Consider the following 16,803-nt stretch of genomic DNA (forward strand, 5'->3'; position numbering starts at 1 on the left):
ATCTTTAGCTGTCAAGAAATTCACATTCACCTTTGATAATTTTCATGGTAACCAGGTCCAACATGTTTGTTTATAAAGAAACTATGTCTGTCGTATGAACTAAGAAACTGTTATTTATAGTTCTAATGGTTAATTTATCAGTACTGTATTATTTTGGGATGTCCTGATCAGACTTTGTTTTGGTGTCCTCAGGCAGTGTCGCAGGATCATCGGTTGGGGCGGAATGGCACCTCCCTCACACTGTCGCAGGTGCAGCCAGACCACCAGGGTATCTACACTTGTGAGATTGCCACCCAGCCACCCCGTACCCTCAGTCACACCCTCACTGTCAAAGGTTGGTCATTCATGAGGTGTGTTACCAGGTACTCAATGTGCTGCTTAAGGATCTGTTAACCAAAATTTGATATCTTGATTATAACTTGTTCAAATGGCTTTTAGAAAATGTTCAAATGATTTTTAGAATATTTTAATTACTTTTGCAATGCTAATTACTCGCCACTTATGGGTTTTCGAGGTCATTTCTTGGTGCTTGTGTATTATTCTGGATGTACTTAAATAGTTAGGCACATTAAATTTTAGTTCAGAGAGAAAACGTATTTTTGGCCAAAAATCCTTTAAGGCTTTAGACTTACAATTTTCGTCATTTCGGCCAAAAAATGGATTTTGTTCAAAATTTCAGTATAGGTACTCCTGAATGTGCTGCTTAAGGATCTGTTAACCAAAATTTGATATCTTGATTATAACTTGTTCAAATGGCTTTTAGAAAATGTTCAAATGATTTTTAGAATATTTTAATTACTTTTGCAATGCTAATTACTCGCCACTTATGGGTTTTCGAGGTCATTTCTTGGTGCTTGTGTATTATTCTGGATGTACTTAAATAGTTAGGCACATTAAATTTTAGTTCAGAGAGAAAACGTATTTTTGGCCAAAAATCCTTTAAGGCTTTAGACTTACAATTTTTGTCATTTTCGGCCAAAAAATGGATTTTGTTCAAAATTTCAGTATAGGTACTCCTGAATGTGCTGCTTAAGGATCTGTTAACCAAAATTTGATATCTTGATTATAACTTGTTCAAATGGCTTTTAGAAAATGTTCAAATGATTTTTAGAATATTTTAATTACTTTTGCAATGCTAATTACTCGCCACTTATGGGTTTTCGAGGTCATTTCTTGGTGCTTGTGTATTATTCTGGATGTACTTAAATAGTTAGGCACATTAAATTTTAGTTCAGAGAGAAAACGTATTTTTGGCCAAAAATCCTTTAAGGCTTTAGACTTACAATTTTTGTCATTTTCGGCCAAAAAATGGATTTTGTTCAAAATTTCAGTATAGGTACCAGGGCTGTGGAGTCGAAGACAAAACCTTCGACTCCGACTCCTCAAATTTTTATGCTTCCGACTCCGACTCCTTGGCCTATTTGTAACAACTATTTCTACCATCCTAATTGTAATTTGTATGTTGTAACCTGCATAGGTAAAAAGTAAAACACCGTGGCTATACTGCTACAGCTTTATTAATGATCTGGACGATATTTAAGAACTACAAAAAGATGATAGGCTTGACTTTCAAAGTTTCAATCAAAAGAAAAATAAATTTATTAAGAATTCAAGATATTAACTAGAAAACACCATTTACATGTATATCTAAAAGTTCGATCTCAGCATATGAATTTTGTTTAAGCTCATAATCTGATGTGGATCTAAATGATGATCCTACAATTCCTTTTAAAGTAAAGTTATATATTTATGTACATTAAAGAAATGAATACCTTATTAAGGAAAATGGATAAACCTTACATGATTAAGTTATTAAATTAAATTTGCCTTAATCTCACCAAAAACAGGTTGTAGCTAATTGTTTTGTAGCTGAGAGCCTCTGTGCAGTTTTCAACGAAACAAAATTTGATATAATTCAAAATTTCAAATGGTAAAGAAGAGACTATCGTCCAAAATTATAGTGCTATACTGTGCCTGCTACAATAAATTCATAATAATGCTTATAAAATGGAAATAAATTCTTTTAATAATTTAAGAAAATTAGTGGGATCAGTGGAATCACTGCAATGATTATGCCTGAGTTCATATATTTGTTCTTAGGAACAGAATAGCTTCAGTCGGAGTCGGAGTCTGGACAATTTTACCGACTCCGACTCCACAAGCCGAAATTTCCTCCGACTCCTCGACTCCGACTCCGACTCCACAGCCCTGGTTACTCCTTCAAAGGGGGAAGGGAATTTTTGATAATGTTATTATGGTATTAGCTGTAACTCTAGGATTCAAGAGTGTGGTTGTAATTACTGTACAGTGTTGGAGCCCCAGACAACATTCAGATAATTCTCTAAGTCACTTAACTTTCTCAGAGAATGTAAAAGAGAACTTAGAAACATCTGTTGATAAGTACAATCATAACCAGAAGTCAGATCAATGTAAATGAATGGGATTATGGTATACTGTATTAAGTACAATAATGTACAGTTGCTTCCATTTATAACTGGTACAGTTGCTGTTGTGTTTTTTGAGATGTGGCACCACTGCCTACCAGACAACAGAATGAACAGATAGGAGTTGATGATGTTCTACTTGGTAATTTATATTAAAGCTATAATCATGGAAGGACATCCACACATTCACATAAAGAGGAGGGACTGCTTATTTAGCATCCTTGGTCTGGTTACTATAGTGAGGGTTAGTTCGGCCCATTCTACTAGTTTTACTACGATGGTGCCATATTTCACAAAACATGTCAGCCACTGTACCCCCTGTTACAAATGGAAGCAACTATACATGTTTAGGGACAGCAGGAACTGTACAAAGTTTTACTTATCAAACTAAATCTCTTCCATTTTGACATCTTCTGCACTGCTTTAGCTCAAGCAAAACCATCCATCACAAAGTTTCGTAAATGATCTTTTATGTATCTTTCACCTTTAGTCCAGTATTATACTGTACAAATACCCAACTGTTATACCCCTACAGTTGTATCTCTAGTAGTACCCTTTTGCAGTTATACCTCTACTGTTGTACCCTTACAGTGCCACCGTCAGTATACCCTATCAACAACCGCAGCACTGTGACTGTCAAGATGGGTGGTGCTATCACTCTCAGCTGTCAGGCCTCTGGCAACCCCACACCCAAGGTGACCTGGAGTCGTAAGGTGAGGCGGAACACTGACTGCCAGACCTACAAGTAATGTTAATTTAGGTTAGGTTAAAGTTGGGTAAGATAAGTTAGGTTAGATTAGGGTGGAGCGGTATAAGGCAAGTTAGATTAGGGCAGGGCAGGTTAGGTTAGTGTGTGTGATGGGGGGGGGGGCATGTCTTATGCTTAATAGGGATATTCATTTAAACCTTAAAACACACTATACTTTTTTTTTATCAAATAGGGATAACCATTTCTTTTTATTGCTACTGTACAACTCTATCCATCTATATATCTATCTACCTGTAAAGTAATGGGCTTTTGGGCAGATACAGTATAACATTCCCATTAAAACACCTGGTTACTGTCTAATAAATTTACCCACAGGGAGGTAATCTGCCCGGGCCAGCACATGGAGCCAGCCTGACACTAGATGAAGTGGTGCCTGAAGACAATGGCATGTATATGTGTATGGCAAATAATGGAGTGGGCAAGCCTGCTACTGCTACTGTCACCCTAAGTGTCATGCGTGAGTACAGTTTTTCCTATTTCTTGAGTGCAAAGAGGATGAAATAAAGTACTGTATACTGTAATGAAAACTTTTATCCCTACTCATGAGTATTTTCCCTAACTCTGGGAAAAACTCTTCCTTGATTGAGTACTTTTTCCCTTGGGCTTGAATACTTTTTTCCATAATATTTACTTACTTTTCTGTAATTTTTTAGTCCTGTATCGATTATCGAGTTTACATTATTGAGCACAGTACTTTGTTTTTGACTACTTTTCTCTCAATTCTGTATAACTATTCCCCCCAAAATGTTGTAATATTCTGTTATTGAGTACTTGTTCTATATTATTCAGTACCGGGTACTTTCTATGGTATTGAGTATTTTTTCTGATATTCAGTAGTGTATTTTCTCTGATATTTAGTACTTCATGATGAGCACTTTTTCTAACGTTGCGTACTCTATCTTATATTGCATACTTTATCTTACATAAAGTACCTTCTCTGATATTGAGTGCTTTAAAGCTGAGCACTTCCCTTTTTTATGGAAAAGAGTATTTGTTGATGTTGTACTTACCGTACTCAATTACCGAGTATGTTCTCATTTTTGTATTTCCTGTGTGCATGTACAGTACAATATGTATATTTTTTATGTATCTTTATCTATAAGTCTCTATGTACAGTATTTTGAACAGATCCCCCGAAGGTTTGGGCTGAGAATGAGGAGGTATTCTCGGGTGTGACTTACGATGCCACTCTTGCCTGCTATGTGGATGCTGAACCACCACCCCAGGTCAAGTGGTACCGGGTAGGAGACATTCCTGTTGACCCTCTCAGGCTTATTAGAACTGTCAACCCAAAGATGCGGTGAGATCTTGAGTGTTGTGTTGTGTAATCTGCCATGATAATGTAACACACACACACACACACAATGGTTACAAATGTATATATAATTTGTCTCACATACATGCTACTTATAAGTTTGTTTCTATAAGTATCATTTCACCCATTATAAGTATTTTCCTTGCCTACTGTTACAAGAAAATACTTTATTTTTAATCTCTTGACTTGTCTGTTGTCACAAGAAATCACAATCTTCCTTTCTTTACAATCATGTACTGCAGCTTGTCACATCTTGCAGGTATTCGCTGCAGTTTGATCACGTAAATCTCGATGATTTTGGTGACTACACCTGCAATGCCACCAACATGATGGGTAACTCCTCCACTGTCATCCGTCTCTCAGGACGACCAAAACCCGTCAGGTGAGAATGTTGGCAGTTTTGTGGGGGAAGGCCTTCAGGGTGTTCTTGAGAATGTAGGAAAAAGTTACATTAAAAAGCATCATGATATAAATCACAAACCAAACCTGAGTAACTCAGCTCAACTCAATTTATGCTATTGTCTCAAGGTAGAAGTTATAGTTAACAATTTAAGATATAAACAGCAGTTATAAAGATACTCTTAAACAAAAACAGTATTATACTCACAGTGGTGAAGAGGAAGGAATTAAAAAATTAATATAAGTTCTATTCGAGAACAAATATTTAGCATTCCCATGAAAATGTTTACCATAAATATTATATTGTAATGTCAATAGACTCAGATACTGTATCACGAATGGGGGTAGTTAAACATGTAGGTAATTTCTAACTGCTATACTTAATATTAATATACAAGTACTTTGTACTATATAAAGTTACACTAAGGAAAATTACACAAAAGTTAAGTTAATAAATGTACAAAGTAATATCAAATGAACACTGATGGTCTTGACTGAGGTAGTGCAGGATCACTGTCCAGGATATTACGAATCAATGGCAAAAGCACACAAGTAGGACACAAGTTAACATAAATAAGTTGTCTTAAGGTTAACACGTCCTTAAACTCGAGAGAAATTAATTCACAAGAAACTTAGCGCATGGTAGCTGGACTGAAGGTGTGCCAGGAGATCACCACCACAATGTTGACAGGTTGAGAACCGAGGAAGAGGTGTGTCGTAATTGAAGTTTATAGACACCTTGGAGGACATTATTCAGTAAAATGTTCATACCTGGAGCTAGTGGACACCTTCCCCACTAGGGGGTCACAACTTAAGGTTGAAGAAGCCACAAGATCAAAAAACTATTACTGCAATTTTTTTTGGAGTGAGGGTTGTGAAATCTTGGAACAATCTGCCAGGGAGCATTGTGACAGCACCGAGTGTGAGCTCATTCAAAGCTAGACTTGATCAACACTGGTGCAGGTACAGATACAATCTGGAGCCAGTACATGCCTAGTAGCTACTTGCTAACAGTGCATAATGAGACGTGACCGACTGCCCAAGTGGCTAACGAGCCGATCAGTGGTGAAGAGGATAAAGCAAAATAATGTTATCTTACAGGAATTGGTCATCATATTCAAAGGTTAGGACTTCATACTCAATAGATTACATCTTTGTACTTGATAGATTAAGTCATCAAACTCAGAATATTAAATCTGTACTCAATGGGTTGTCATTCTTTTTGGATTAAGTCATTTTACTTTTTGGATTCTTTCATCATCCTCAATGGATTAAGTCATCGAGCTCAAGGGACTAGGTCATCTTACTTAAGATATTTTCTTCACTGGGTTAATTCATTGTACAGTTACTGGGGGTTATCATTGTTCTAAAGGGGTGTGTGAGATGGCTTCTTAAACTCCATTATTTTAAAACACTTGTAACTATAATGTGATCACAGAATTCTTCAGGTGGACAGAACAGCTATTGATGGACCAGTTTGATGTTTATTAATGTCATGTATATGGTGCAGGTTCACCAGCTCCAACCAGGGCAAGATGGAAACGAATTACACCCTTGTGTGGCAAGTGGAGAGTTACGCCCCCATCCTGTCCTACAATGTTGCTTATAGAAATGTAAGTCAGAGAGAGAGAGGAATTAATTTATCTCATCCTTTTAGTGTATGAAAATTTGGCAGGCAGTTGTGTGTGTGTTTACTTATTGGTGTTTATTTTTTCTGTTTATTAGCTTTCAAGCCAGTCAGTTGTTCATTTCTGTTATGCACTATTGGCAAGTACTGGGCATGTACAGTACAGGCTCTTGAATGTACCTGAATGCATGCCAGTGCTGGTGAACTTCAACCTAACACATTGACTCCTGTGATACTTAATTTGATTCAAATTTAGTGTATGGGTGTGCCATAAAAATATGTCTGGTTGGTTTGATAATCCGTAATTTCTGTCTTTACTATTCAGAGTTATGGCTCCCCAACTTAACTATGGTGAGGCAGAGGACTAGGCCACAGTTGTCAAAACTGTTATCCTTTTTCTGTACACAACTGTACCTTTCACCCAAAGCATAAATACTTTAAATTATGTAGTTTGGCCATCAACTTGGTTATTGGCTGCATTAGTTATAGAATATTTGCAAGGTTATCAACCCTGGTTATCTAACAGTGCCTTTCAAATACTGTACTGATAAGTCAGGGAGGGTGAGCAAGAGACTGTTGCAGGAGACTGGTGCCCCCAAATCAGGCATATGGGTGTTTTCAATTGAATCTGTTTGCAACTGAATGATGTGTAGCTTCTGGCTTTCACACATGAATATTAAAGAGACTCTTTCCTCTTGTGTTAATTTCTCTGTCATCTTTGTTAAAAAAAAGAAAGATGAATACTGCACATGTATCCCTCGGTATATGAATGTTCACTATGAATATTCGCTTGTACTGTACTGTACTGTACAAATATTCTATTCTTATACCTCTTTCTCACTACAATATATGAAAGCTAGTCTTCTTTATACAAATATGGTTCCATAAAGTAATTATTATTATTATTACAGTACTGAAGTTGGGTACATTTCTGTTGTTTGTGAATCAAGTTCATTATTTTTAGGCATGATATTGGAGTTATTTGTCATTGGTGAACTTAACCCTGTTTTTTCCATATGCTGTTACTCAACATACAAATATTCACTTAAATGGTTTTCAAGGAACCTAACCCATTATTATAGTAAGATATACCTGTAGTAATTTTCCTTTAGCGCACAACCTCGGACATCACCCCCATGATTTTAGATTATAGGCAACAGCATGTAGAATGTATACTATAGGGGGTACAGTATTTCTATCTGATCTTATCAATCGATCCTTCCTTCAGGAGAGTGGCATGGAGGAACAGTGGGTGAACTTCACAGTTCCTGGCACAACCTCCTCCTCCATCTACCACTCCATGAGCCACACCTTCAACCAGTTAGAACCAGGAGCTTCTTATTCTGTACAAGTTACTGCTAAGAATGAGTTTGGCGAGTGTGATAACAACGAAACATTCACCTTTACCACGTTTGATCCAAGTAAGTGAATTGGTGTTTGAGATGGAGGACAAACTTGATAAATGGACTTGCATCTTCCTGTATGTAAATGGAGACTCTTAACCGATATTTTTTCCATTTTAATTTAGCCTTTGTACAACATGTAGATATTTTGTGTGTTGTCATCTGTTCTTTCATTCTGTTCTGATGATCATGAATGTTGAGCTTTGTTGATACTGCACATGGAATTATGGATACAATATAACTTTTATTAGCTAAGATACCTTTTGACACTAAAGCTATATCATTATCATTTTGGTTTGCTCTATGTTGTTTCTCATCTGTCTGTTGTTTGTTCATCACCACCTGTCTGTCTGTTGCCCATCATCTGTCCGTAATTCATCATTTGTCAATCATCCATTATCTGTTCATCATCCATCATCTGTTCATTGTCTGTCCTTAGACCCTACATTGTGTACAATCTACAGTCCAAATAGCTTTATTTAGCCTCCCTATATTTATCATTAATCATCTCTTGGTGAAGCATAAGAAGACGTTTGATGGCTGTCTTCAAGTTTAGATTCATCTGTGACATTTGCATTAGCTGAGTAAGTTTGTTAACAATTGTCAATTTTGTTCGATTTAGCAAAGGTGGAAATACTATGACCGGGAAAATGGTAGTAAATTGATGATTATGATGTCTAATTCACTCATTCATATTTCTAGAGGTTCAGGATGTAATATGCAAGTAAAGCTTATTTATGGAGTGCCAAAAAAGTGTCCTCAACATAAATGTTGAAGTGTTTATCTTTCTAAAAATCTTGCATGTTTTTTTATTGATTTCTAAGTTGCTGATAAGTAATACAGTACATGGATTATGAAAAAGGCTTCATTACTGTCTTGAATGTTTACTGGATTAATATAGCTGTCCAAAGTAAAGGCTTACTACTTCGTCTCTACCAATCTGTTGTTGACTTAACATTTAGTTAGCATGCTCAAACAGCACATATTTTGTGTTCCATGTATTGCATGAGTCCTTTGTTTCCTAGCCATCACTTACTCCCCTGAAGGTGATCAAGCTGAGGAGAAGGACACAATCCTCGTCATCGATCTACTTCAGGGCGTGGTTTCAGAGGTCGTCGGGGTGAATGAGTCCCAGGCGACACCCATGTCTGGTGTAGATGATGCAGACAGTTCCGATGACCCCAGCAGGATGATGGGCAGTGTGACTGAGGGGGAGCAAGTCCACAAAAAGAAGGTTCCGAATGCAGGTAGTGACAGTGGTAGTTCAACTCACGTTATCTCTTACCAGGAGCTTTAGTAAGTCTCTCGGTAAAATCTAAAGGATGGTCTTCAGTCTTCCTTGTTGCATGGTGATCTGTCATAGTGGATATAATGTTTTCACACACTACTTTGGTCTGTCACACTATATCAAGACCCATCACCCTACATGCAAGGTTCCATAATGGTATATGTGTGTACAGCATGTTGCATGTTGGTATGTAGGGCCAGTCTCTTTGCACATTAATCTTTCGTACTTGTAATTAACAATCATATTTCACTCGACGCTCATGTTGTGTTAACCAGTCATGCAGCCTTCAAAATTACACAGTACTGTATATGCTAGTCAGTCTGTCATTCTGCATGTGAATCTTTGTCAACACAGTAGGAGCTTTATGCCGCATACTTAACCATCATACTGACTACTAACTTTTCATGCTTAATGTTAGATTAGGATATTGTAAAAATATCCAGCAAGAAATAAACTGTGAAATGTATTTCACATTATGATGGGTAGTAGGTTAATTTGAACCTAACATTGCAATTGCCTAAAAGACAGATGATTTGGAATGAAGGTAGTGCAGTAAAATAAGTATCAACCACCCCAAGGTCAGTGGAATAGAAAATGATATATGACAACCAACTAATGCCGGTAACCACAGGTATATGTGTACAGTTTTCTTATGGTGTATCATATAGTTATGCATGGCAGAGTGGTTGATAATTTTTTATTGGCTGTACCTTTACTAGGCAATAAGGAATGACACAGTCCACTGGCCTCCTTCCCTCAGTATGGCCTCTAGGTAAATATGACTATCAACATCACATTTTTTACACAAGGGAGTTGCTTCAGTAATATCTTAAATAACATGAAACTGGTACTACTGCTGAATGTAGGGAGGACATTGGTCATTATTTTCAAGTTTTGTTGCAAAAATTGGATTAGTCAGGTGAAAAGGGTTAAAATGTATTCTTTTATAATGACAAGAAATAGAATATCTGGATGAAAATAATGCTTCTTACATTTAATTAAACTCCATAAACTTGTAATCCTGAATTATGCAATTTGATGGTTATGACTGGAGTCCGATAAATGAAGTCAAACTGACTGCTATACAGTGCAGTACAGTACAGTATTTACAAAAGCTAGAGAATCACTCACCAGGAAAACATTTTAATTGAAAGGTTCACAGTTTTTCTTTTTTAGGCTACGGGGGCAGACAGGAATAGTAGATTATAGTGATTTGGTCATAAGGTGTTCCATTACAGTGAGTTTTATTTGGATATGAAGCTTTTTTTTTTCTTAAATTTCTTTATAGGTTTGACCGTCATTCCATTTTTTATAGTCCCTCAGATGCTGCCGAGTGCTGCCAGTACAGTAGTGTTTTCCTGCACTATTCATATTTTAGTGCACGAGACTTGTCTTCGTGTACTGTATGTGCAGTGTTGTACGTTGACACCATTAATTTAACGCCGTCAATGGACAGCGGCAACTTTTTGTTGACGCTGATGCCATCAATTTTTTGACGCTACGGGTGACACAGTCAACTTGTCACCCGAGTGGAGCGTCAAGCGTCAATTTGTTCATCAGGAAAAAGGCCACCAACCAACTGTCCAGGTTGGTGGAGAAGTCCGTGCACGAGACTGAGAGCAGTAGCAGCAGTGAGGGAGACAACAAAGACCATGACTTGCAAGAATGAAAAAGACAGTGACCTTTTCAGGCATTTCCTGGGGGAGAAACTTTTGAAAAAAACTTTCGACAAGGACACCTTCCCCAACAAGGCCATGAGGGAGTTGTTCATCAAATACAACACCTCCATCCCCTCTAGTGCTGCCGTGGAGTGCATGTTCTCCATGGGCAAGGACGTCTTGAGGCCCAAGCGCAGCAGAATGAGCGACAAGAATTTTGAGATGCTAGTATTCTTGAGGGGGAACAAATGAATAATTAAAATATAATATTTATCATAATAAATGATTAAAAATTAATGAATATTTTTTATTTTGCATATGTTACTCCCATACACAGGAGAATATGCGTTTTGGGCCTGCATTTGTACGTCACTGAAAGCTCATTGATGCTAGGTGTTGACGCTGACGTTAACGGCTTCAATTTATGAAATCAATAACGCCGATGCTGATGGCATCAAATTTCTCGGCCGTTTATGCTGACGCTGGCGGCGCCACTTTTTTTGGTTGACGCGTACAACACTGCGTATGTGGTAACATGAAGCACAAGGTTTCGCATGTATTTTAACACGGCACTATTTAGCATGCTATATACATTTCATTGTAAATAAGCCTAGATTTTCTTGAAATAACATACAAATGTGTCTTATATGCCATCAGTAAGGGTAATGAATCCTCTTATGAGTAGATATGAACTTCCATTGACAAGTTGATACTAATGAGTATGGTGCCTGGAGTAAGCTGTTACCTGGAAAAAGTCAAACATTTGTTTAATGAATGATCATCAGGTGGATGCAGTTCTTAAAATCTGTGTTATGTAATGGTGAGGTCAGAAGTTTTAGTATTGTAATTGAAAAGTGCTCCTTCCTCCTTGGGATGTGGTGGGGGATAGATCCATTTGTAATGTGGAATTTTAACAGCCATTCCCCTTAACCATTCCTGAAGCTGACAGAGATCGTCCTGTAATGTTTCACTGTAGTCCTTAGCTGTACACAGATGAAGTGGGATATTTTTGGGGGTTTAATTTTCATAGAAAAATACAATCATGTTACATTTGAGCCACATTCACTTCCCTAAGCTGCGAATGCGGTTGAGTGCATTACCGGCTATGCTGCCTTGTGTACCGTAGGCTTAGTATACAGTGTGCTGTATCCATACTATCCCTATGGGACCTACTGTCACTTTCACAATACCTGCAATATCCCTAACATTCCTATGGTGCCCCAATTTCTACAAAAAAATGGAAAAACACAAAATGTTAAGGTCACTTAAGATGTCTGTAGTAATACATATAAATACATTAACCACGTCACTACAGGGATGCCACTTTTAGTATTTTATTTGGTTAATGCCAGATGATTTTGTTAAATAGAGAGGGGACCCCATGCACAAGTCGTTAATGATTTTTGCAATACTATACAGTTTGTGCATTTCTTATGGTTGCAGCCTTAACTCGCTGGAAATACTTCAATTTTATTCTCGCATAGGAGGCATGTGGTACAGAGCACTCATAGAAAGAGGGACTTTGCATCCACAGTTGAAATAATTATTACTGTACACTACATACAGACATATAATCACAAAATACAGTGCACTGTATATACTATCTCTTAGTCCATAAGATAGAAGTGAGATTACACCAGAGGGTACTGTATTATTGTTGATGACAAATATTTATTACAGTATTATTATTAGTAGTACGTGTAGTAGTAATAGTAGTAGTGTTATTACTACTACTACTATTATTATTTGCCTAACAGAGACTATGGCTGTACAGGATGACTCATCAGGAGCATTCACCTTTACTCTCACACCTGCGGAGAAGCGCGCTCAGATGGTGGCCTTCGTCACAGCCATTAGTCTATCCTGTTTTTTCTTATAATTTGCTATGAGGTGAGTGTAAAATTTTCTTGGAATTAAAGATTTTTCTGAAAGTTTAGTCTCTTAAAAGAATTGTTTGTTCAGGTAATAATGTTTTGATTTGGAAGTTTATGCAGTACTGTACAGTAAGTATATCAATGTTTAAAATGTTTATGAATAGTTTTTAAGTCATTTGTTAAATTAGCATGTTATTCATGATTAAGTTTTTTATTAATGTTGCAGATGAAAAAAAATCATTGTACAGTGTATACAAATTCTTCTTGTAATATATATAAATACTGGACTGTAATGCTCCTCTCTCTTTTCACGCATCTTAGGGTGAGTACAGAAGTAAGCAATTACAGTATAGATTTTAGTTTAAGTATAGATACTTTATACCTACTAAAGGAATGGATAATTCTAACTACACATGTATACTGATATTTTGTTGATTACACTATTAAAGTATTGATTTCAGAATTCTGAATTGTTGAAAGTTTTAGTTGTTTATGCTGACATACATGTATACAGTAAATGAGATGGTGATATGATGTGGGATAATTTTCCAACACCAGTACCAACAGAGACCGTACATGTTAAAAAATTCTCTTGTCATTTCATTAGAAGAGACTCCATGAGTGGCAGAAATAGTACTTACCATTGTGCCTTAACTATTCCCTTTGAGGGTGGGTGATGGCTTGGTGGCATCCAGACTCCACTCTCACAAGGAGACCAGGCTTCTGTCTCATCTTAGACTGTGTAGTTGTATGTTGATAAGTTACAAGAAATTCATATACCCTGCTGTATAGTATTCAGCTGCAGACATAGAAGCGTTGAAGAGGACATTAAATTGTTAGCAGCTGTAATAGAATAAAATGGCATGTTTTATTCCTCTACAGTACTGTATCTGTACATAGACAAAGACATAGTTGTACTGTACTGTATTAAGTGAAAATTCTAATCACCTCTTATCTCTGATTAGTTTTTTTGGTTGAGTATTAGTGTAATCAGTAATCACCCAGGGTTTGTGTGTGCGCGTGCGTGCATGAGTATGTGCGCTTTAAGGATGAACCTTGGTTTAATTCTGGTGATATTTTTGTATTTCTCATTTGTCTTTTAGTTTGATTCAACCAGTAAGGTATATTCTTAGATCGTCAGTTACTAAGAATATTCATTGTATGATCCTTTAAGAATTGAACCCCTATACAATATATATATAAACAATTATAGAAATATTTATATTATAAACTCAGTAATATGCATTAAATCAGTGATAAGTATAACATATTACATTTATTTTCAGGCTGTGAGAAGAATTGTTTTCATCCCCGGCTTAGAAATGTACATTACTGGAGATGCAGGAGATCTCCCAATTGCCTGACTCACTACCTCTGGGAGACCATCCCTAGTGAATGAGTTTAGGATGCCATGTTAAAGGAGAAATCATACTCATTTGGATGTCACATTTAAGGGATCACACTTACTGGACTTGGCTTATAAAAAATTCCACTCATTTGAACTTAACACTTACAGAAATAAAATGATTTGGAAGTCATGTTTACGTGTCACAATAAAGGAATGAAACTTATTTGGACTTCATGTGTAAATCCAGTACAGTACAACCGCGATATGACAGATCTCGGCTTTAACGGACACTGACCCATTCGGACTAGGTTCATATAGATATTACGGACTCGGGCCCATTAAAGTAAAAAAATAATGGACTTGGGTTCATTCATATCCAAATTATCAGAAATAATTACCCTGGTAGTTATGAGCATTGGTGGTGAGTGTTTGTGTTGATGGTGAGTGTTGGTGATGGTGGTTGGTGATGGTGGTGAGTGTTGGTGGTGATGGTGAGTGTTGATGGTGAGTGTTAGTGGTGATGGTGGTAGTGGTGAGTGTTAGCAGTGAAGGGGAGTGGTGAATGTTGATGGTGAGTGGTGGTGGTGGTGGTGGTGGTGTTGTTAATGGGGAGTGTTGGCGGTGAAGGTGAGTGGTGGTGAATGTTGGTGGCGAGTGGTAGTGGGGAGTGTTTGTGGTGGTGGTGAGTGTTTGTGGTGGTTCTGGTGAGTGTTTGTGGTGGTGGCGAGTGTTTGTGGTGGTGGTGGTGGTGGCGAGTGGTGGTGGTGAGTGCTAATGGTGGTGGTGGTGGTGGCAGTGTTTGTGGTGGTGGTGGGGCGAGTGTTTGTGGTGGTGGTGGTGGGTGGTGGTGAATGTTTGTGGTGGTGGTGGCAGTGAGTGTTTGTGGTGGTCGTGAGTGGTGGCGGCGAGTGTTTGTGGTGGTGGTGGTCGAGAGTGTGTATGGTGGTGGTGGTGGTGGCGTGTTTGTGGTGGTGGTGGCTGAGTGTTGTGGTGGTGGTGGCGAGTGGTGGTGGTGGCGAGTGGTTGGTGTGTTTGTGGTGGCGGTGGTGGTGGCGGTGAGTGTTGATGGTGGTGTTTGTGTGGTGGCGGTGGCGAGTGTTTGTGTGGTGGTGCTGCGAAGTGGTGTGTGTTGTGGTGCAGTGGTGGTGGTGGTGGTGGTGGCGGTGAGTGTATGTGGTGGTGGTGGTAGTGTTTGTGGTGGTGGTGGTGGCGAGTGTTTGTGGTGGTAACGGCGAGTGATTGTGGTGGTAACGGCGAGTGATTGTGGTGGTGGCGAGTGTTTGTGGTGGTGGCGAGTGTTTGTGGTGGTGGCGAGTGTTTGTGGTGATGGCAAGTGTTGGTGAGTGGTGATGGTAAGTGTTGGTCACTTCAAACTATGTTGGTATATAATGGATTGAGTTTATTGTTATTTCAGCTTTAACAGATCGTCCTTCCCCCTGTTATATTGGGGGTTTACTGTACACACAAATTTAAATCTGTTGCAAGATGAAGGATAATATGCTGCCAGAGAGTGTGATCACTTGGGTTGTAATGTTTTTTGTAAGAAACTAAACATTTGTGAACATTCTCACTTGTGTGAATCCTGTTAAAGTGTCTCCAGAAGGGGGAATATATACAGTGAATTAGTGAATTGATATTGGTACTAATTTAAAGAAGAAAACTGCCCTTAAACGAATATTGAAAAAACTTTTTTGACTGTTATATTAAGCAAAGTTATTAACAATAATAATTTTTCAAATATTACAGGGCATATTGAAGACATAAGTGAATGAAAATGATATGTAAATAATCTACGGTATCTAAAATATGCTTTATAAACTGGAACTCAAATGATCAAAAGAAGAAAGTGAGATTGTATGTACCATTATATCAAGCTCATGAGAATGTTCTTGTTTCTTGTCATGGTCTGCTGGAATTAATTACAATACTTAATTACTAATATCTTCATGAAAAAGACTTGAGAATATTAGAATTTCCTAAGAGAAAACATCAAGTCCAGAAGCTGGTAATGTTTTGTTTGTGATGAGTATAAAGGCCTTCACTTGATCACTGCATCAAGTTTTTACATGACATTATTTGACAATTAAACTGATGTTGCAGTGATGCTATACGTTCAATTTAGTGTTGGTTCAAAGGTAAGACTGGTATGTGTGTAGTATGGCAGCAGAAAATTTTGCACTCAGCTGGAAAGTGTCCATCAGCTAGAGTCTGTAACTTTCTGCCTTTAAAAACTTATCAGAGATTTTATTGATGTCTTTCAAGGTAGGGTTACCATACATATATATTTCCCTGGACCTGACCTCCTTTTTGGTCCTTAAATCTCCATCCAGGAGAAATTTTTAAATATCTTAAAACGTCTGGGATTTTGCCCTTATTATTTTTCCACAGAGGTTTTCTATGTGAAATTGACCATATAAAATTAGAAATAAAATATTCATTAGTTCTTGGGAGAAAGAGAGCGTTGACCAACGAAGAGAGAGAGAGCGTGTGTTAATTATTGGTTCAGGGCTTGTCTAGTTTACTGTACCGTTTAGTTTCTGTCCTGGACAGGTATGATTTTCCAAAGCCTTCTCCCTGGCTCAGCCACGGTCCTAATTTCAGTGTTTTATCTGAGTTTGTACTGTGCACAGTAGTGTTTCTTCAAGAGATCTTTATTTACTTTTATCCTCTTCACCACT

At 37.7% G+C, this 16,803-nt stretch overlaps 1 protein-coding gene across 12 annotated transcripts in view; it reads left to right on the top strand.

Annotated features, from left to right (window-relative positions):
• The window catches only part of LOC121867202 (protein amalgam-like), a 65,731-nt gene extending 50,958 nt beyond the window's left edge, over positions 1–14,773 (top strand). For 7 of the 12 annotated variants that reach the window (XM_042367015.1, XM_042367017.1, XM_042367019.1 and 4 more), the window contains 10 exons: positions 193–334; positions 3,036–3,157; positions 3,529–3,670; positions 4,342–4,513; positions 4,788–4,910; positions 6,438–6,540; positions 7,783–7,975; positions 9,004–9,204; positions 12,661–12,793; positions 14,064–14,771. In XM_042367015.1, coding sequence (XP_042222949.1) covers positions 193–334; positions 3,036–3,157; positions 3,529–3,670; positions 4,342–4,513; positions 4,788–4,910; positions 6,438–6,540; positions 7,783–7,975; positions 9,004–9,204; positions 12,661–12,782 — 1,320 coding nt within the window. In that variant the 3' untranslated portion in view covers positions 12,783–12,793; positions 14,064–14,771. Of the gene's footprint in view, positions 1–192; positions 335–3,035; positions 3,158–3,528; positions 3,671–4,341; positions 4,514–4,787; positions 4,911–6,437; positions 6,541–7,782; positions 7,976–9,003; positions 9,254–12,660; positions 12,795–13,098; positions 13,112–14,063 lie in introns of those variants that run through there. The other 5 variants (XM_042367024.1, XM_042367027.1, XM_042367016.1 and 2 more) reach the window with 4 other exon arrangements.
• The last annotated feature ends 2,030 nt before the right edge of the window (positions 14,774–16,803 follow it).

This window comes from Homarus americanus, unplaced genomic scaffold (genome assembly GCF_018991925.1).
Source record: "Homarus americanus isolate GMGI-L3 unplaced genomic scaffold, GMGI_Hamer_2.0 scaffold6317, whole genome shotgun sequence".
Taxonomy (NCBI): Eukaryota; Metazoa; Arthropoda; class Malacostraca; order Decapoda; family Nephropidae; genus Homarus; species Homarus americanus.